Source organism: Astatotilapia calliptera, chromosome 10 (assembly GCF_900246225.1).
Source record: "Astatotilapia calliptera chromosome 10, fAstCal1.2, whole genome shotgun sequence".
NCBI classification, from domain to species: domain Eukaryota; kingdom Metazoa; phylum Chordata; class Actinopteri; order Cichliformes; family Cichlidae; genus Astatotilapia; species Astatotilapia calliptera.
Window position 1 is genome coordinate 33,101,575 of NC_039311.1, and position 21,611 is coordinate 33,123,185.

The 21,611-nt window shown below is 47.2% G+C and overlaps 3 protein-coding genes and 3 non-coding genes across 8 annotated transcripts; 3 read left to right on the top strand and 3 right to left on the bottom strand.

Moving 5' to 3' along the window:
- LOC113031048 (uncharacterized) lies at window positions 1-5,079 on the top strand. The gene is made up of 4 exons (XM_026182905.1): window positions 1-3,228; window positions 4,174-4,382; window positions 4,487-4,604; window positions 4,808-5,079. The coding sequence occupies exons 1-4, from the start codon at window positions 2,734-2,736 to the stop codon at window positions 4,967-4,969; spliced, it is 984 nt and encodes a 327-aa protein (XP_026038690.1). The 5' UTR covers window positions 1-2,733; the 3' UTR covers window positions 4,970-5,079.
- A 5,906-nt stretch (window positions 5,080-10,985) lies between these two features.
- Window positions 10,986-13,692, top strand: LOC113031051 (hepatitis A virus cellular receptor 1 homolog). Of its 3 annotated transcripts, none has more exons than XM_026182913.1 (8): window positions 10,986-11,209; window positions 11,575-11,753; window positions 11,927-12,089; window positions 12,155-12,259; window positions 12,348-12,427; window positions 12,864-12,975; window positions 13,052-13,085; window positions 13,289-13,692. In XM_026182913.1, the coding sequence occupies exons 1-8, from the start codon at window positions 11,149-11,151 to the stop codon at window positions 13,371-13,373; spliced, it is 819 nt and encodes a 272-aa protein (XP_026038698.1). In that variant the 5' UTR covers window positions 10,986-11,148; the 3' UTR covers window positions 13,374-13,692. The 3 variants fall into 3 exon arrangements, with proteins under 3 accessions (XP_026038698.1, XP_026038697.1, XP_026038699.1); XM_026182912.1 differs by having other exon boundaries at window positions 12,155-12,271; window positions 13,289-13,689; XM_026182914.1 differs by having other exon boundaries at window positions 11,147-11,442; window positions 12,155-12,271; window positions 13,289-13,685.
- A 2,476-nt stretch (window positions 13,693-16,168) lies between these two features.
- trnav-cac (transfer RNA valine (anticodon CAC)) lies at window positions 16,169-16,241 on the bottom strand. The gene has a single exon. It is a non-coding gene; the product is annotated as a tRNA-Val (tRNA).
- Window positions 16,242-16,353: 112 nt separating this feature from the next.
- Window positions 16,354-16,426, top strand: trnav-aac (transfer RNA valine (anticodon AAC)). Its single transcript has one exon. It is a non-coding gene; the product is annotated as a tRNA-Val (tRNA).
- A 308-nt stretch (window positions 16,427-16,734) lies between these two features.
- Window positions 16,735-16,807, bottom strand: trnav-cac (transfer RNA valine (anticodon CAC)). The gene has a single exon. It is a non-coding gene; the product is annotated as a tRNA-Val (tRNA).
- A 2,219-nt stretch (window positions 16,808-19,026) lies between these two features.
- Window positions 19,027-21,369, bottom strand: LOC113031040 (early growth response protein 1-like). The gene is made up of 2 exons (XM_026182895.1): window positions 20,729-21,369; window positions 19,027-20,407 (listed from the first exon to the last, which is right to left on the bottom strand). The coding sequence occupies exons 1-2, from the start codon at window positions 20,892-20,894 to the stop codon at window positions 19,254-19,256; spliced, it is 1,320 nt and encodes a 439-aa protein (XP_026038680.1). The 5' UTR covers window positions 20,895-21,369; the 3' UTR covers window positions 19,027-19,253.
- Between the last annotated feature and the right edge of the window lie 242 nt (window positions 21,370-21,611).

The following is a 21,611-nucleotide window of genomic DNA, read 5'->3' on the forward strand; positions in this document are numbered from 1 at the left end:
TTTTTCAGCGTCACTCTGAGACAGGATATCTCTAACTTTAGAGATGTTGGTCACATGAGAGGAATGTGTGAGTGACCGAACAAATGAACCTTCTGAAGTTTGGAAAACTGTGTCCACGAGGACTCCAGCATCACCGCGTCTCCACCTGCTGGTGAGGACCCGCCTCTGCCTTCGTGCAGACCAACTGCTGCACAGCGTTACTAACAGGAGGATCATTTCCATGGTGGACACAATCAGAGTGCTGCATCTGCCAATCAGCAGTGATTTTCTCTGTGTAGCCCCTCCCACAGACACACCTATGGGCCCAGTTCTCACCTGACCCAATGCAGCACCGACAGCCTGTCAGTGTTGACCATTTAAGCCAATCAGCTGCCAGCACCTGTGTAAAGATGAAACTGAGGAAGTGAAAATGAAAAAGCACATCATCTCTGATGTCTCCTGTAACTGATTCAATAACGATGCTAATGATGTTTCTGCGGTCAGGTTTTATTCTGATTTTATTCTGATTATTAATGAGCAGTATTGAAATGAACTGTTTTAACCTTTAAAGCTTCTTTTCCTTTGATGTCTCCTGTTTCACTGTTATCAGGAGTGTTTTGTCTTTGTGGATGTGCCAAATAAAATATTTTTCATATCGTTTTAAGACAGTAAACTTTAATTACGTTAAATTAGAGCTTAACAATCCTTTTCACCTCCTGCTGTGAGACCTGGTTACCCCATAACAGAATATGTTGAAATAATTTCTCACAGTCACCTTTTGCAGTCAGACTATAAATACATAAGAAGACGTAGTTTTAGAGCAAGTGAGGGATATCAGTGGAAAATAAAACCTGACGGGCCTCAGCTCTCCGGAGTGGAGGGAAATGAAGTTACTTCACCTGAAGGAGCTCAAACTGCTGTTATTAATGAGCCCTGAATGACCTCGGAGAGCTAGCAAAGAGCCAGCTAAACAACAAAAGCTAATGTTTGGCTCGAGTGTCCTAAAAATCCCACTTTGTCTCAGATAAACAGTTTGATTCCATCCTTACATCAAACATAGTTAGATCCACTTCAGAGACAGTTTCAGTAACTGAGGCTAACAGCAGCGAGTAGAGGCTAACAGCAGCGAGTAGAGGCTAACAGCAGTGAATAGAGGCTAACAGAAGCTAACGGCAGCTAATGGAGGCTAACAGAAGCTAACAGCAGCGAATAGAGGCTAAAAGAGGCTAACAGCAGCTAACAGCAGCTAATGGGGGCTAACAGCAGCAAACAGAAGCTAACAGCAGCAAATAGAAGCTAACAGAACCTAACAGCAGCTAACAGCAGTCCATATTGACAGAAAGTTCAGCATATTTTCAACAGCTTGCCTCAGTATCACTGTCATCAGACAGAAGTGAGTTTCACTCACTCACTGATTCCTCCAAACTAAATACAGGTGGACACCAGCTGACACCAGTGATCTGACAGCTTACACTACAGATGAATGTTATTTTGCTGACTTCAGGGGTGAAAATGTTAAATCCTGCAAAATACTTGACAGGTCAGGGTCGGATCTGAGACCCCTTAGGAAGGACTTTCATTGGACGTCAAAGAACTTCTGTCCACGAGCTCAGGAAGTTCTCAGGGCGTGCAGGGGAACAGCTGACATGTACTCGATTTATTGTCGAGGGTGGAAAGAGGACTTTGAGGAGCTCCTGAGTCTGACCGAACCTTCGTCTGTGAAGGAGACACAGCCTGAAGATTTGGGGGAACCTCTGCAGATACACTGGCAGAGATGCTGTCTGGTTCAGGACGTCAGGACTGACTCAGACTTGTCCTGAGATGATAACGGCTCTGTACATCACGGGCTGTTTGGGCTTTAAGGTGCGGACAGCACCTTTGTACTGGCAGACTGAGGTGGTGGTTCCCTTTGGAGGTCTTCCAGGCAGGAGACCCCGAGTGAGACCAGAACCTGCTGGTCTGGTTAGGAAGGCCTCAGAAGTCTGGAATACGGCTCAGCCTGCAGGTGACCTGACTTTGATGGATGGATATGTTTTTACAAGCAGACACTTCTGATGAGCGCTGGGGTCAGAGCGCAGCTTGTTTTTGTAACGTTTTTTATTGTTGGCAAGAGTGTTAATAAAAAATTTTTTAATCATGAAACAGAAACACGAGAACACAAAGAGAAGAAGAGCGTTGGGTCAGGTCTAAATGACCTGTTCAAGTTCAATAAGCAGAAAGAGGTGAACATGTTTCAGTAAAACGACCCTGATGGTTTCCATCACAGCACGAACGTCCGGCTCATATCGGCCTCGGGTGAATTCTGCTCAGCCCGGACGCAAGTGAAGGAGGAAGAAACCACAGTGACATCAGAAACAGTTTGGCACCCGCACTTCCTGTCTCATTACATCACACCGTTTCCTACAACTCAGAGGAAATACACCAGACAAGCCTTTTATGGAAATGTAAGGTCGGTTAGGTTCACTGAACAAAACCATGACAGCAGGTCCTCGGTGATGAAGCAGAATTCAAACAAACAACAACAAACCTCAAACATCTGAAGACGAATCAAACTGAAACTTCAGGCAAGACGTGCAGTCAATGAACCAAAACCAGAACGCTGTGTGTGTGTGTGTGTGTGTGTGCGTGTGTGTGTGCGTGTGTGCGTGTGCGTGTGTGTGTGTGTGTGTGCGTGTGCGTGTGAGACTGGGTGGGGTCTGAATAAAAGTGTGTCCCGTCAGATATCAGAGACTACTTCTCTTCAGCTCACCCTCCATGATCATGCAGACGCAGACAAACAGCCGAAACTATCCTGAACATTTGATAGAGGGTCAGCATGTGCGGCTGAATGATTTAAGAAGTACAGCTGAGCGTCAGGGTTTGGAGAACCAGTACCTCTACAAAGAAGACATCCCTGACTACCCCCGACCCGAGTTCTACGTGTCTCACCTGAAACATGACACAGAGCGACGGGGGCTATGTGGGATCCGGAAGGACAGAGGCTTCAAGGATCCTCGTGGAGGCTCCTCGGATCCTCGCCATCTCTCCCTGGTGTGGTGGAGTCTGGCTGTGGGACCCGAGGAGATCCAAGCGGCTGAGACGAGGCTCCTGCAGGAGACCTACCCAGACCGGATGGAGGAGCAGGCTGCAGAGCAGGAGAGCTTCCTGTGGAAGTTCGCCTCCTCTCCAGCCTTCAGGAGGAGGTCGAGACTGGGCTCGTACCGCTTCAGGTTTCCTCTGGAGGAGGTGCTGACGGCCTACAGCGAGCAGGTAATCCTACGTTTAAATGACTGTTTGCATTCACAGAGCTGACATCACTGCCCGTGAGCACCATAAAAGAGTCAGAGATGTCTGTGAACTTCATGTCAAACACTTTTCAGAGGCAGAGTTTGAACATGAATATCTAAAACACTGTTAACAACAGAAACCTGACAGTTTCACCCACATGGAAAAGATATGAATAAATCTTATAAAGTTTGTGTCTGTCTTGTGTGAAACTTGTATGAAAAGCATACAAGAGTGAAAACAGATATAAGATCCCTTGAAAGATTATATAATGAAACTTGTATGTTTTGGATACTTACTAAAACAATATATGAAAGTAATGAGAAAGTGGCCACTTTCATGAGTAAATCATAGAAGTTTTTACTATTTCTTTTCCATATGGGCACTGGTGGGTCTTACCAGAAACATGAAACAGGGTCTAGTATTCAAATATCTGCATCCTGGATCATTTAGATATTTTAAAACTTCAAGTAGTCCTGTAAAAAACTGCAAACAATAACCTGGGACTGTTTCTGAATGATGCATATTTATATTTCTCCATAATGTTAAAACACTGAATACTGTAATATTAAATTCTTAGTCACAAACTGAAGAACGTGCTTTTTTCATTCAGCTTACATGGACTCAGTAAATATTTCAGGTGGAAACACAAACATCAGCCGACTGGAACAGACCCAGACTCAGCTGATGATGGTTCAAATATACTCGCAGACAAAACCTGCAGATTGTTAAAAGATTCTTTTCTCAGTTAAAGCTCAAATAAAGTGTAATCACAACATTCCTGACAACACCGAACAACAGGGCACTTCCATCCTTCGTTTACAGCGAGCTGCTGTCGTGACTCAAAGCGCGCGTCGACCGAAACTCGCTGTGCCGCGTCACTCTTTCTGTCTCTGGAAGTAAAACTGAAACTTCTGTTATCGTCCCCAGTTTTGCCCTGGAGCTCCGCCCATCATGAGGGTGTTCAAGACCTCGCTGTACAAACAGGAAGTGCAGTACTCTGTGCTGGTCCACAGCCCGGCCAATCAGCTGCTCTTCTCAAGGTTTCCTTTGCTCCCTGATGATGACCCGGACGCCGTCTGCACTTATAGAGACGGACGCTTCATCTGGAGACCGGAGGCCATGTGTAAGACACACAGGTAAGAATCACACAGGTAAGAATCACACAGGTAAATGTGGAAATGACCTCCAGTGAGAGACTAAAAGCGCCCTCTGACCTCTGTGTCTCTGCCCGTCCTCTCAGCTACGAGTTGATCCGAGGACCTGACGAGAACCAGATGGACGCTCGGGGGCCGATTAGGCACCCAGAGTTTTATGTGTGGGATCACGTCGCCGTCGCCCTGCACATGGAGAACAGACAGGTACCTTCACTGCTCCTCCTCCTCACTATCAGCCAGCCGGCTCCTCCAGCCCGCCCCAGACTGCATCCACCACAGCGTGAGCGCTGAAAGGCTTTGAATGAACCGCCGTGTGAAGAGCTCAGAGTGCTGGATCATCACGTCTGACTCTGACAGTTTAATTTGTGACTGAGCTTCAGTTTCATGGTTGTCTTTTTCTGTTTCAGGTGCTGAGGTTTGATCCTGAGCAGCTGAGAGAAAACCTGAGGTTCTGCTGGAGGGACAACAGGACAATCATACCCCAAACACGCTTTGATCACTTCTGCCTTAGACGCCTGTGGCCCAGATACTCCTGGCTGGAGAAGGAGCCCCTACTCCGGCCTACCTGAGGCAATGAATCCACATTTCTCCTGACAGCTGCCTCGAGTGGACACTAGGAGAACTGCAGTCTTTGTTTTCTTATTAAAAATACTCTAGTAAAAGTAACAGGTATCTCTGAGGTTGTGTCTACTATGAATGTGATAAAAATAAAGAAATAAAGATGAAATGAAGATAAATGAACTCGGGGTGGCATAAGCTCCACCCCCGGCAGCCCTGAACTGGATCAGTAGAAGATGATGGGCTCAGAGTTCCAGCAACACAACTTCTATCACACCTGGAGACTGATGAGGTACAATACAAACAGTACAGCGAGTAGCTAGGACGCCAATGTCACAGCCTGGCCCTCGCCATAATTTGTATCATGGTGGCTGGACTTTGTTCTCTGTGTTCTGTGCCTTTAAATGTCTCTGCAGGTCCCTGCTGATTTGAGAGCTGGCAGCTGCTGATTGGTTCCCTGATCAAGTGGCTTTTTTAAAAACCCTCCCCAGCAGCAGCTGAGCTGTGTGTGTGTGTGTGTGTGTGTGTGTGTGTGTGTGTGTGTGTGTGTGTGTGTGTGTGTGTGTGTGTGTGTGTGTGTGTGTGTTCGTTCCTGTCTAGCTATCTTTATGAGGACGGAAAGCTGCATTCTACTATACTTGTGAGAACCAACAGTCACTCTTCATGCAGCTGAGTACATCAGGTGTTTAAAACAGAAGCTGTGCAGGTCTGAGATCAGCAGCTCTCTGAAACACCAAACTGAGGTCCTGGTAATGCTGATATATAGTGACACAGTTACATGAGTGATTCAATTCAATTCAGTTTTATTTATATATATATATATATACTGTGTATATATATATATTTATATAGCGCCAAATCACAACAAAAGTCACCTCAAGGCGCTTCATAGATATAGAGAAAAACCCACCAATCATATGACCCCCTGTGAGCAGCACTTTGGCGACAGTGGGAAGGAAAAACTCCCTTTTAACAGGAAGAAACCTCCAGCAGAACCAGGCTCAGGGAGGGGCGGGGCCATCTGCTGTGATTGGTTGGGGTGAGAGAAGGAAGACAGGATAAAGACATGCTGCGGAAGAGAGACAGAGATTAATAACAGATATGATTCAGTGCAGAGAGGTCTGTTAATACATAGTGAGTGAGAAAGGTGACTGGAAAGGAAAAACTCAATGCATCATGGGAATCCCCCGGCAGCCTACGTCTATTGCAGCATAACTAAGGGAGGATTCAGGGTCACCTGGTCCAGCCCTAACTATATGCTTTAGCAAAAAGGAAAGTTTGAAGCCTAATCTTGAAAGTAGAGATAGTGTCTGTCTCCTGAATCCAAACTGGAAGCTGGTTCCACAGAAGAGGGGCCTGAAAACTGAAGGCTCTGCCTCCCATTCTACTTTTAAATACTCTAGGAACAACAAGTAGGCCTGCAGAGCGAGAGCGAAGTGCTCTAATAGGGTGATATGGTACTACAAGGTCATTAAGATAAGATGGGGCCTGATTATTTAAGACCTTGTATGTGAGCAGCAGGATTTTGAATTCTGGATTTAACAGGAAGCCAAAACAGGAGAAATCTGCTCTCTCTTTCTAGTCCCTGTCAGGACTCTTGCTGCAGCATTTTGGATCAGCTGAAGGCTTTTCAGGGAGTTTTTAGGACTTCCTGATAATAATGAATTACAGTCGTCCAGCCTGGAAGTAATAAATGCATGAACTAGTTTTTCAGCGTCACTCTGAGACAGGATATTTCTAACTTTAGAGATGTTGCACAAATGGAAGAAAGCAGTCTTACATATTTGTTTAATATGTGCGTTGAAGGACATATCCTGGTCAAAAATGACTCCAAGGTTCCTCACAGTGTTACTGGAGCCCAAGGTAATGCCATCCAGAGTAAGAATCTGGTTAGATACCATATTTCTAAGCTTTTCAGGGCCGAGTACAATAACCCTTTTTTGTCTTTAACTTTATCAATAAAACAGCTGCAGCCTTCACTACAGCACATGTGGTACTTTAACCTTTGTACTGTTTTCCTCACTTAATTTTACAGTTAACATGTGAACATGTTGGATGATCTGTCTGCTGTCACTGGGTGGTGCTGAGGTCTGAATCTGAGCGCAGCTCCTGTAATCACAAACTGAAATATAAAGTTGATCTCAAATCTGAAATAAAGCTGATCCTTCTGTCCTCACACACTCAGGATCTGAAGCTCTTCTCTTACATTTTTTAGTCCTACAGTTCTGCTGATATGAGCTGTTTTTTTTACAAAAGGACGAAGCCTTTTAAACCAGCAGATTATCCAGTATAATGTTTACCGTTGACTTGTTGGTGCTTGCAAATGCAGGTCTACAAAGATGAGATGATGGAGCAGGTTTGAGTCCTGGTTCAGTCTGCTGCTGCAGAGGTGGAGGTGTTATCAGCAGTGTTTGAGCTGCTGCCTGAGCTTTGGACAACAAAGATAAATGCTCTAAATGATTTCTCTCAAAGGATGTATGGAGCACTGCACATGTAAACGCCGTGTCCCCTTCCTCTGAGCCGAACAGACAAAAGGACAGCACAGCCAAGCAGCAAACACTTGTATTATGACTCTGCCTCCTGATTTGGGCTGGGTCCAGTCCTTGGCTCATCTTACATCTTCTGCAATGGACATCTTCCTGTAAGAGGAGACAGACAACACCTCTCTTCGTACACATGGCGACCGTCTCCATCCTCCAGTCAGCTCTTCAGTGGAATCCTTCACTGCAAATACACACAAACTGTACTGGGGGCTTAAAAACTAAAGTAACTAAAACATGGAGGTAAACAAGTGTGTGTAAATGTACTAATCAATTTATATATGCTCGCCATGTTTGTTTTTAACTGCAGCTGATGATGTCAGACTCTGCTTCTAGGCCCCGCCCATTAAACACACCTGTACCTACATAGATAAGCTCTGTTGGCTGAATTCAGCTGAAGTGGAGTCCACTCTGCATGGACACAGCCTCCACTGACTGCCCTCACATGTGCTTTAGTGCAGTGTACTGAAGCACAACACACACACACACACAACCTGGCCAAGTCTACCAAACGTCCGTGCCCAGGTAACACCACGTGGACGTGACTGCTGGGACAGAGCGACTCTTCTGTCGGCACACAAATGAAGCTGCACTGCAGCTAAAAGGCAAATAAGACTTTTGTATATATTCAGAGAAACAAGCATCGCTGTGCTGCACTGCACAGGAGAGGCTAGTAGTTTATTACTCATTTATTTAATGGGTTTGCTGTGGTAACCAGTGCACAGTGGGAGACAAAGGAATATGAGTATAAACATGGCTGTGTGTTGATGCAGCCTGTGCTGTGTTCATGTGAGAAATGTCTGCCTCTTGCATCCACATTATTAATGACTCACACTCCCAGCTCTTTGTATTACTGCACATCAGTATAAAACCTTCACCTCTCTGCGTGTTTGGGCTTTTCTTCTTCTTCTCACATTTCAAGTTCTTAGATTTTTGGCTTATTTGAAACTAAAAGTCTCAGATTTTCAGTTTGTGAAGAAAACAGAAACATTTGGATCGAATAAAGAAGCCTCTGTGTGACGGCGACGTCTCCACCAGCCAGCAGAGTGTGTGTGTGTGTGTGTGTGTGTGTGTGTGTGTGTGTGTGTGTGTGTGTGTGTGTGTGTGTGTGTGTGTGTCTGTGTGTGTGTGTGTGTCTGTGTGTGTGTGTGTGTGTGTGTGTGTGTGTGTGTGTCTGTGTGTGTGTGTGTGTGTGTGTGTCACAGAGACAAAGTCTTTTTGTCCTCTGTGTTTTCTTCAGTTAAAGTCAGTTTTCAGCTTCGTCTGTTCTTCGTCAGTCATGACGCCGCCACCATCATTTCTCCTCCATCAGCTCTGACATCACTGTCATGGTCACATGAACGCGGCGAGGACAAATAAAAGCTCACTGTGTGAAACTAACACAGCTTAAAACACTAAACAGAACATGGAAACGAAATAAAGACAGACGGCTTACGGTGACCAACCCACGGACTACAAAACACACTGATGACATCATCATTTACCTGTGAGGTCATCACTGTGCAAGTTTCACCAGATTCTGACCAAGAGGAGAGGAAGAGGAGGAGGAAGAGCAAATCCTGTGGACGGACACATCGTTGTTGCAAATGAACTTTAATTTACCACAAGTTTACAGCTTATTACACTGTAACTGTACTTTATTACAACTGTACACGACTGTACTTTACTACAACTGTACTTTACTACAGCTGTACTTTACTACAACTGTACTTTATTACAACTGTACACGACTGTACTTTATTACAACTGTACACGACTGTACTTTACTACAACTGTACTTTACTACAACTGTACACAACTGTACTTTATTAGAACTGTACTTTATTACAAATGTACACAATTCTACTTTACTACAACTGTACTTTATTACAACTGTACTTTATTACAACTGTACTTTATTACAACTGTACACAACTGTACTTTACTACAACTGTACTTTACTACAACTGTACTTTACTACAACTGTACTTTATTACAAATGTACACAATTCTACTTTACTACAACTGTACTTTATTACAACTGTACTTTATTACAACTGTACACAACTGTACTTTACTACAACTGTACTTTACTACAACTGTACTTTATTAGAACTGTACTTTATTACAAGTGTACACAATTCTACTTTACTACAACTGTACTTTATTACAACTGTACTTTATTACAACTGTACACAACTGTACTTTACTACAACTGTACTTTACTACAACTGTACACAACTGTACTTTATTAGAACTGTACTTTATTACAAATGTACACAATTCTACTTTACTACAACTGTACTTTATTACAACTGTACTTTATTACAACTGTACACAACTATACTTTACTACAACTGTACTTTACTACAACTGTACTTTATTAGAACTGTACTTTATTACAAATGTACACAATTCTACTTTACTACAACTGTACTTTATTACAACTGTACTTTATTACAACTGTACACAACTGTACTTTACTACAACTGTACTTTACTACAACTGTACTTTATTAGAACTGTACTTTATTACAAATGTACACAATTCTACTTTACTACAACTGTACTTTATTACAACTGTACTTTACTACAACTGTACTTTATTACAACTGTACTTTATTACAACTGTACACAACTGTACTTTACTACAGCTGTACTTTACTACAACTGTACTTTACTACAACTGTACTTTATTAGAACTGTACTTTATTACAAATGTACACAATTCTACTTTACTACAACTGTACTTATTACAACTGTACTTTACTACAACTGTACACAACTGTACTTTACTACAACTGTACACAACTGTACACAACTGTACTTTACTACAACTGTACACGACTGTACTTTACTACAACTGTACTTTACTACGACTGTACACGACTGTACTTTACTACAACTGTACTTTACTACAACTGTACACAACTGTACTTTACTACAACTGTACTTTACTACGACTGTACACAACTGTACTTTACTACAACTGTACTTTACTACAACTGTACACGACTGTACTTTACTACAACTGTACTTTACTACGACCGTACACGACTGTACTTTACTACAACTGTACTTTACTACAACTGTACACGACTGTACTTTACTACAACTGTACTTTACTACGACTGTACACAACTGTACTTTACTACAACTGTACTTTAGTACAACTGTACACGACTGTACTTTACTACAACTGTACTTTACTACAACTGTACACAACTGTACTTTACTACAACTGTACTTTACTACAACTGTACACAACTGTACACAACTGTACTTTACTACAACTGTACACGACTGTACTTTACTACAACTGTACTTTACTACGACTGTACACAACTGTACTTTACTACAACTGTACTTTACTACAACTGTACTTTATTAGAACTGTACTTTATTACAAATGTACACAACTGTACTTTACAACTGTACTTTATTACAACTGTACTGTGAACTCAGTACTGTAGGACATTTCCCAGACTGGTTACTCTGCAGCACTGATGATACACACGTAAACACTGCAGCCGTTCACACTCGCAGACACACAAACAGGCTGTGTGTAGCTCCGCCCCCGTGACCTCCCCCCAACCTCCATCACAGAGACACACTGTACAGTGTGGCCGGACAGTCGTCCCTCACACACGCTCACACACACACACTCGCAGGATGGCTGCTGTCTCTCCTCCAACGCCCAGATCCTTCATCGCCCTCCTCTTCCTCCTGTCAGGTGAGAAGCACACACTCTGACATCAGCGTGACATCACAGCACAGGTCCTGACTCGTGGGTGTGACAGCGGCGGTCAGGTCTGTTTGTATGGTGTGATCGACGCCTCGTGGCTTCCTGTCTCTTTGTCTGTGTGAGCTCGTCTGTTCTCGTGGTCGTCTCCTGCTGGTCGACTGTTTCTCTTCTATGAAGGATTCAAAGTTTACCCAGCACAGAGCGCCGGTCAGCTACAGGAAGTCAGTACTGCGTGTTTCCTGTATTCTGCGTGTTTTTATTCGATGCTTATCGCTCTTGTTGGTTTTATGTCACATCACAGCATCTCGTGTGTTTACATGTGCAAACGTCATGTTTGTGTGTTTGTGCTGCAGGTGGACAGTTTTCGTCCGTTTCCTCTTTTAAAGTAATGGAAGGGGGCGTGGCCTCTCTGTCCTGTCAGTACTCCGTGCAGCGTTTCGGGCTCAGCCGGGTCTGCTGGGGTCGCGGCTGCGGGACCTTCTGGTGCAGCAACATCCTGGTGCAGACCGACGAGAACGGCGCCGTCACACAGGTGTGATTACATCACAGAGGTCAGATTACATCTCAGAGTCACAGAGGTCAGGCATAACGTTGAGAACTTGATTATCTGGGGTTACCTGGCGCTCCTGTAAGCTCCTCCCTGTTTATTCTTCTGTTGAATTCATGCTCCTCCTCCTGGTTGTATAACCCTGGTCCTGGCTGCAGGTGGAGGACCGCTACCAGCTGACGGGGGACATCATGGACGGGCAGATGGACCTGGACATCCTGAACGTGAGGCGGACAGACAGCGGGCCGTACTGCTGCAGGGTGGACATCAACGGGCTCTTCAACGACCAGAAGATGATCATGAACCTGAGAGTGGTCAAAGGTGAGCGACTGGTTTTATTTCTGAGGTTCTCCAGAGTTTGGTGATTCAATGTTTGTCCCTCTCAGCTCCGGTCTCGGCGCTCGTCCCCAGCTCTCCTCCTCCAACAACAACAGCGAGCACAACGACAGAGCTCACGACTGAACGAGTGACGGAGTCACCGACCTCCACAGGTGTGACGACAGGTGAGGTGAACTGTCTCTGTTAACTCTTCTCTGTGATAGACGTCCACTCCAGGTCTCTGGTCTCTGTCTCGTTTAGCCAACTGGAAAACTCTGCTGTCGTCTCAGCTGGACCTTCTGAGGAGAAACTCCACCCTGCTGCACGCTGACACCCTCACTGTGAGTAAGCACCACCCTCGCCATTACCTGCCATCTTAGGCCACGACGTGTTCGGGATTGTACAGCCACTAGCTCATAGCTTAGCTTAGCATGGAGGCTGGAAACAGGGCAAACAGGTGAGACCAAAGCGGAGCACGTTGGAGCAAACAAACACCAGGAGCTCGTGCGTACACCACGGCGTTGAGTCAGGGTGAGGACGTCCGTCCCACAGTTACCGCTGGGAACAAACTGGGTCATCAGCAGATCCCAGCTCAGCAGCATGAATGGATGAAACCTCACCGACCTTCTGGTTAGTGGCTGCCTGCTCTGCTGCCTGAGCTACAGCCCACTTTAAGAGTTCATGTCCTAAATTAACCGTTTCAGCCTCGGACCTTTGTTAGCCAGCTCCAAGCGAAACTGTCCGTGCTGCAGTCTGATGAATCCTCTCCACCTGCAGGTGGAGGACGCTCTGCCCTCCCTCTCCCTTCAGATCAACGTTCCCGTCCTCTCTCTCTCCGTCAGCATGTTGATGGTCCTCGCCGCAGTGTTCCTCTTCCTGGCCTTCAGACGTACGTCCTCCATGTCTCTGCAGCACGTTTGCACACAGACACAAACATGAGGTTCATTTTTTGTTTTCTGCTGCAGGTGGAATCTACAGACGAGCCTTAAAGCCCGGCTGGTGAGTTGAGCACAGGAAGCAAACAGCACGCTAACACGCTGATGTCACACAGCGACAGCCAATCACAGCCAGCCAGCTTACTCTCACACCTGAAACAAAGCACGCAGAAAGAAGCACAGACCACCTCCACAACATGAATCAGAGTTATTGCTGCAGTGCTGAGGCTCGCTCTGACAGTAACTCGGCTGTTTGTAACTCTGCAGCTTCTCCTCTGAAGAACCTCCTCACATCATCTACGAGATCCGCATGAGGAGGCCGGTGCAGGAGAACATCTACACTCTGGACTAACAGAGGAACCAGAGCGGCATTCGTGCAGGGAGGACGCTGGTGATGTTTCTGTTTACACTGTTATTAGAAACACTGTGATGAGCTCAGCACTGAGAGCGTGTTTAATGATTTTTGGTTCCTGGGTTATCTCTGCTCGTTGTTCATGTCTGTTCTACTTTCTCTTTACATTTGTGACAGAAAAAATAAAGAGGCTGATGAATGTGAGATGTTGTGGTTAAATCTCAGTGGCCTCCATCTGTGATCTCAATAATAAAGCTGTATGTGTGGAAGCCTGAGAGCCAAATTAAAGTCTGTCTCAGTTCTTAGCTATTCTTTTTTTTATAAAAACAATAATCTGGGTGTCCCCAACCTCTAACAAAAACGTGGGTTAAAGCGAAAAAGTTACGGCCTCCCCGTCGGGGAATCACTGCACTAAACCCTTGTGCAGTACCTTTGTTTGTCCATGATCACAGCCCTTTGGGCTGGTGGCGCTCTACACCATTGACGCACATGCATATTTCTCCACCTTGTGGCCAAAGACGGTATTACACCCATGACTCCCCGTGGGATTGTTTAGCTAAACGGCCCTAAACCGTCTCCCATTCATTCTCTATGGTAGTGCTAAACCACTACGGATGTAATATATTATTGGCCACTGTGGTCTCCCGGCGCTGTTTCGTCATTTTTAAAACTTTCCACCTCCAGAGAAGAAGTCAGACCTCAGCGCTGAGTGCTCATTAACCACAGGTAAGTAAGGTTACCTGAAATAAGAGTAAACCTGCAGCATAAATACGCAGCTGTGTTTTGAAGGTTTATGACAGCTGGATTCATGTTTAGTTAAACAGTTTGTTGCTGTGTTCATCATGAATGAACGGCAGCTTTCATTACTCCGTGTGTGTAAATCAGCTGAGTGGGTTTCTGACAGAGTTATGTTGGCAACATTAAACGTGTGTGTGTTGTTTTCATGTTGATAATACACACACACACACACACACACACGGCTCCACCTCAAACCCAAACCTCTTTTTAAGCATTTCTGCAGCTGGGTAATATCCATTGATTATTTAAAATTACATTGTAAATTGCAACTAACAACAACAAACCGCTTCTACAGTAGCTAACATGTTCGTGGATGATGACGACCAATCAGACACCACGTCAGTTATGGAGGAGACAAGCAATGAAGCAGTTGAAGCTACTACAGTAAGTGTTCAGTGTTCTTCAAGTAAAACAGATGCATCAACCCAGACTGAGATAAGTAAGTCAGACGTAGCGGCACAGCAGCAGTCTGATGTGCACGTTCCAGTCTCAGCGGACCACACCTACACAAGCAGACAGGAGACTGAACTGGACAAACAAGTAGACGTGGATGATGGTAACTCCCAGGATTTGTTCTTGTCATTTGATGAATCTAGTGAACCAGAGGGGCCGATGGTGCGATATGGCAGCCTCGCCTCTGTCAGTCTGCTCCAGGGCAGCTGTGGCTACAACTGTAGCCTCCAGCTCTCGAGTCTCAGACTTCAAATACCGCACATACAAACACAAGACTTCTTCTAGTTTATGAGCCACAGTTAAAACAATTACACAAGCGGTGTATGAAGTGTGGCTCCCCGATTGTACAAGAAGAAATCAAAGAGCTTCAAAATGAAGGATCACAGTTGACTCTGGAGCTCAGTACGGATGGCAGTCTCAGCCTACTTTGAGTGGCACCAAAGCAGAAGGAAACCTGCTTCTAACAGCATCAGTTTTTTCAGTGGCATTCATTTTGCTAAATTTTGTAGTAACTTGAACCTAAGTGAAGACACATACACGTCATTGAGAAAGAGATTTGTGTTTCCTGTTATTGAGAAAATGTGGATAAAAGAGCAAAAGTAGTGAGTTAAAAGCCATGAAATCACAGGAAGAAGTTGTTGTCTGTGGAGATGGCAGGTGTGATTCTCCTGGACACTCAGCCTCTACAAACACCTACACCCTACCTGTCACCCAAGTTTCAAATTCTAATGCCATTGAAATCAAAGGATTTAAAGAAGCTCTAAAAACCAGAGAGGGAAATAAAGTGTCTCAACCATTTCCACTGACAGACATCCTCAAACTGTAAAAGAAACGATGGTCAGCAATCCTGAACAGCTTCACCAGTTTGATCCCTGGCATGTGGCTAAAGCAGTGTCCAAAAACTGTCAGCTGACTGTGAGAGAAAGGTTTGTGAAGGTCTGGGAGCTCGGATTCAATCCATCATCAGTGCGCATGTGTTTTCAATGTTGAGTGGTAGTATGATGCAAACATTGTGTTAGTTGTGTTTCACTTCTGTAGCCTGTGTGCATCGCACTGCTAAATGTGTTGTGTGTTTAGAGTTTTGCTAAATGGGAGATTCAGACTTACAAATGGTGTCCTGACCAGATGAATAGTGTTTACGATTTTGGCAGATCCATTTGATGAAGGAGTTTTCATAGTTGACAGTCATACCCAGGGAGCGCTCCGATCCCTCCTGTTGAAGCTCGATCGATTAAAGACACGTGTGCACCTGTGAGGGAGCGGAGCCTCAGGCTGCAGGAGGAGGTGCAGGGAGAGTACGTCCTGGACTTTGGGGATTAAAGGATCGTCTTTCCTGTGTCTTCTGGAGACGATGACTGGTGAATGGACTGGTCTCTGTACTCTACTGCAGCACTCAGAGCACGTCATACACCCTGTGTGTGTTTAAAGTGTTTCATATTCACACTCAGGCGGACATTTACGCCTGGAGAAGGAAAGGCAGAAGATTATTGGACTGTGGAAATGATGCCACTATCGATTATAACAGCACGGCGAAACAAAACCGCTGTTTCCGCCCGGTTTCGAACCGGGGACCTTTCGCGTGTGAGGCGAACGTGATAACCACTACACTACGGAAACTGTGCAGCTTCCTCGTCGCACACAGACACCGATAGGCTGGGCCGTGGCCCGTTATCTGTGACCTGATGAGGGTTGCATTAACATAACTGTGTTTACACATCGCTGTGAGCAGGTTTCCGTAGTGTAGTGGTTATCACGTTCGCCTAACACGCGAAAGGTCCCCGGTTCGAAACCGGGCGGAAACACTAATGGCTTTTTTTTCTTTTCCTATCTTGAAGAAGAAGAAATGCTAGCTAACAGCAGAGCCGTTAGCCGTGTGCGTAGTTTGAACGAGGCACGCGCAATCAAAGTGTGCACGCGCAATCAACCCAAAACGTTTCAGTGGGACAAACGTGTCACATGTTCCAGGGAACGTATCGCCACTGGTGTTTCTTACTGCTGCTTTCACTTCCGTTTACGTGAGTCAGTACACGTTAAACAACTACTCACGAGGTAGTGGTCCACGCGGACCAGTTAATGATGCGAAACGTGTGTATGAATAAAAGCAAACGCCTGTTTCCGCCCGGTTTCGAACCGGGGACCTTTCGCGTGTGAGGCGAACGTGATAACCACTACACTACGGAAACCTCTGAAAGGCTGCTCACGGTGTGCATAGAGGAGCCCGGGCACATGCCTGTCTGCAGCTTGGAGCTGCTTTACGAAATATGATTGTAGTACAGCTGCTCTGCGTGTGCACAGGGACTGACTCACACACAAAGATCACAGCGAAACCAGAGGCTGGAATCCCTGCACCAACATTAAACATCTTCATCAACTGAACTGTTTGTGCCCATCAGAATCACTGTCGTGACAGATGTGTGGCACTGCAGGAGCGCAGGCCTCATAAGCCCACAGGTTTGCTCACGAGGACTGCATGGAGGATTCTGTGTACTGTAATTCATTATTATCAGGAAGTCCTAAAAACTCCCTGAAAAGCCTTCAGCTGATCCAAAATGCTGCAGCAAGAGTCCTGACAGGGACTAGAAAGAGAGCAGATTTCTCCTGTTTTGGCTTCCTGTTAAATCCAGAATTCAAAATCCTGCTCCTCACATACAAGGTCTTAAATAATCAGGCCCCATCTTATCTTAATGACCTTGTAGTACCATATCACCCTATTAGAGCACTTCGCTCTCGCTCTGCAGGCCTACTTGTTGTTCCTAGAGTATTTAAAAGTAGAATGGGAGGCGGAGCCTTCAGTTTTCAGGCCCCTCTTCTGTGGAACCAGCTTCCAGTTTGGATTCAGGAGACAGACACTATCTCTACTTTCAAGATTAGGCTTCAAACTTTCCTTTTTGCTAAAGCATATAGTTAGGGCTGGACCAGGTGACCCTGAATCCTCCCTTAGTTATGCTGCAATAGATGTAGGCTGCTGGGGATTCCCATGATGCATTGAGTTTTTCTTTACTCACTATGTGTTAACAGACCTCTCTGCACTGAATCATATCTGTTATTAACCTCTGTCTCTCTTCCACAGCACGTCTGTATCCTGTCTTCCTTCTCTCATCCCAACTGGTCGCAGCAGATAGCCCCGCCCCTCCAGGTTTCTTCCTGTCACCAAAGTGCGTGTTCATAGGGGGTCATATGATTGTTGGGCTTTTCTCTGTATGTATTATTGTAGGAGCTACTGTACAATATAAAGCGCCTTGTGGCGACTGTTGTTGTGCTTTGGTGCTGTGTAAATAAAATAAAATCGAATTGAATTCAGTGTCGATTTTTCCTTCATGATGTAGAAAGCTCGGGTTGTGTTTGGTTTGTGGACTTGCCTCGTTTCTGGCCGAGTGTGTTCTTTGGGAAACATATTTTCTGTGTCACCGTGTTAGACCTCCTTCTCTGCTCTCCATCTTCACGGGTGGAGCAGTGAGCACTGGTTCCTTATCTCTCTGTTAGAGGGACCACGGGATTCGTCCCATCACTTGGGATATTTGCATCCATGTTTCACTGTAAGCTGATATTACAGTTCTCTTTTAATTACAGAAATATGTCAGTATTTGTGCTATAATATATGTTATGTTGCCACCATTATACATTTCTAACTTTCCCCTGCCTTATCCTGTATCAGTTTGTTACGTACTAGCTTACTTTACAGCTAACAGCTAAATAATTAGCACTAAGGACATACACATAAACATCCAAACAACATGATTTACTTTTACTCCTGCAGATGAAAGTGAAAGCAGGACTCTGAACTTCATGTGTCTGCAGTGCAGATACTTTCTCACACACACACACACACACACACACACACACACACACACACACACACACACACACACACACACACACTCCAGTCTGACCTGCTATCCCAGTCCTTGCTGTTACATCACAAACAGCAGGAAGTTCCTTATATGGGCGTCAGGATGTCCGCTGCAGCAGCAGGAAGCGCCATTTTTGGCCTTCAGCAGCACCGGGATTTTCCTGCAGGGTGCTGCGGTCACAGTCCGATCACACACACACACACACACACACACACACACAGGGAGGATTTAATGGCAGCGTTCAGTGAAGCTGTCACTGTTTAAGCTTCTGATTCGACCTTTGAACTCTGACCTTTGTCGGATCCACTCAGACTGACAGGAGCTACAAACCTGAGTGAGAATCCCTCGAACAGTGACTTCAGGTTTTGCCTCAGAAACGTTTACGCCGCACATAACTGAGGGTTTCTGACTTTTGTCTCATGTCACATGACCTCCATCAGCTGATGTGACACACACACACACACACACACACACACACACACACACACACACACACACACACACACACACACACACACACACACACACCTCCTACAAATTAAAAGCACCAGCAGGGTTCAGACTTTTATTGTTGAAGCTCTTTGAGAGGAAACAGGTGGAGTAGAAAATGTAAACATACAGGCCTACTCAGTAGGCGGAGCACGTGAACACATGTTCACCAACATGCGTGTAAACAATATGTACAAACTACGGGATTCATATTTACACCACGAGGCGACCTTTGACCCCGCACGGTAAACATTTCTGCAGTCCGATGCTGTCAGTCTGAGGTCAAAGGTCAACACATGCTGGAGCTGTGGGGGGAGGGCAGCTCTGCCTGGGGGCTCGCCATCGGTGAGGAGCAGGAGGGGGAGTAGAGGTGGGGGGACGGCGAGGAGCTGTAGATGTGTGACAACGAGGAGGAGGAGGTGAAGCAGGGGGAGGAGCTGTGTGCGGGGGAGGAGTATGTGGGGGGTGTGGTGATGGTGGCGGTGGAGGCAGAGCTACTGTTGTTTTTGCGCTCGCGCTGCCTCTGGTGGATCTTGGCGTGCCTCTTGCGCTCATCGCTGCGGGCGAACTTACGTCCGCACTCAGCGCAAGCAAACGGCTTCTCGCCGGTGTGAGTGCGGATGTGCGTGGTCAGGTGGTCGCTGCGGCTGAAGCTGCGCATGCAGATGCGGCACTGGAACGGCTTCTGACCCGTGTGCACGCGCACGTGGCGCGTCACCTCGTCGGAGCGGGAGAAGCGGCGGTCGCAGCCTTCAGCGGGGCAGGCGTATGGCCGCTCGTGAGGCGGCGTTTTGCACTGGCGGCCAGTGGCAAACTTCCTGGGTCTGCCAGATTTGGTGAGCTGCGCGTTGTAGGCGGGGCCAGGAGGCTGGATCTGGATCTGCGAGGAGAAGGCTTTGATGGTGGAGAGTGGCGTGAGCGGTGGCGGCTTCTGATCCACGTTTACGCCGGGCTCGGCATCCGACTGCTGCGGCAGAAGGTAGTCTGGCAACATCGTCACCAGCGAGGACGGCTGCAGGCCGAGACGGGACGCAGCAGCGGCGGTGTAGGCGGGAGGCGGACCCTGCTGCGGCGAGAAGGCCAGAGGGGCTGGCTGACAGTCTGTGGCCGGGAGGAGCGGCTCGGCGCCGGCTGAGGTGTAGGTCGGTATTGCCGAGAAGACCGAGGTGATTTCAGCAGAGCCGCAGGTCACCTGGATGGAACTGATGGTCGAATGGGATGGCGATGATGATGTCACTGACGATGAAGACACAGGAAGGCTGGAGGCAGTGGGCGGAGCCGCCACGCCGACCAACAGGCTTAGGAGAGACTCCGCCCACAGATTATTGCCGCCACAGGTCGACACAGACGGCTCAAAGGAGAAGCGGCCGCTGTACGCCAGCGAGGGCAGGCGGGGCGTCAGTGGGAGGAGGCTCTGTAGGTCTGGGAGGTCCGAGAGGGAATCTGAGGGGAAGAAGGAGGCGCACGGGTGAGAACACGTCACAGCACACTTGGGAGTCTTATTTATTGGTTCATTAGGAAGCACCCTTTGACCTCCGTACGGTGGCCTGATTGGTCCATGAGCTCTGCCATGGTGCAGGGAAAGCGCACCTGTGGCTCACACAGCTGCAGGTGTGAGCCACAGGTGAGCACGAGCTCAGCTTTACTGACAAACATTTAAATCACAATAAAACACTCTCTCGTGCAACTTTGCAGTCTGTAATGCGAGCTGCAGCATGCGCGCGCACGCGTGCGACACAGATAAACGGGTGACCGGCTCCTCACCTCCGTACTCTCCGGATTCTCCGCTCAGCTGCCCGGCTCCCTCGGCCCCGGAGGCGGCCAGCAGCAGCATCTGCAAGTCCTCCAGCTTCGGGTATCCGTCCAGTGGAGACAGCGGCGGCGGTAGACCGGGTAGCGGCTCCGGCAGCAGAGCCCTTGTGGCCGCCATGTCCCTGCGGGGGGAGCTCCTCGGCTCCCGGAGCTCCTTCGCTGCTGAGCCCCGCGGAGAGGCGCTCCTTCCGGGCGGAAGCTGCCGCTCGCGGGACGCCAACGCTGGAGGTGAGACTCTACCGGAGGGTCACCGGCGCAGGTGAGGCCGCTGCGTCATCAGAGGATGTAAACAACATCAGCTGTTTGTTTCTGGCTGTCGCGAGCGCACAGCCTGAACTCGGTGCTGTCAGGTCCTCTCGGAGGATTCCCGCCTTTATAAAGACTCCTGCGTGACGTAGATTCCCAAATATGGCGGGTCGGAAGCCCATATTTGGTCCGAACGGGGCGCGTGCTCCCGCGGCCGTCCGCGGTCCCGGCGCCCCTTGTCCCGCGCTTTCAGGAGCGAACACGGTTCGGCCCGGTCCGGGGCTCGGCCTGGCCGCGTACCCGCCGGACCGAGCCCGAAACGCGGCGCGCGGCCAGACGCCATGGCCGGAAACCCCAGAGACACGTCACGGCTCCGCGCTGTGTTTGAGGGCTCGAGGTCACGTGGAGCGCATCCAGCCGCGTCATCACTTCCTCCTACCTTATTTGGGTGGTTTCCTGTGAGCGCGGCCCCGAGCCGCTCTCACCCGCGTGCACGGCCGGGAACAGCGTGAAAACAAACCGGCACGTGCGACAACAGCGCTCCATGTACGAGGAACGGACAGAACATTAGGAACAGCTCCGTATAGGG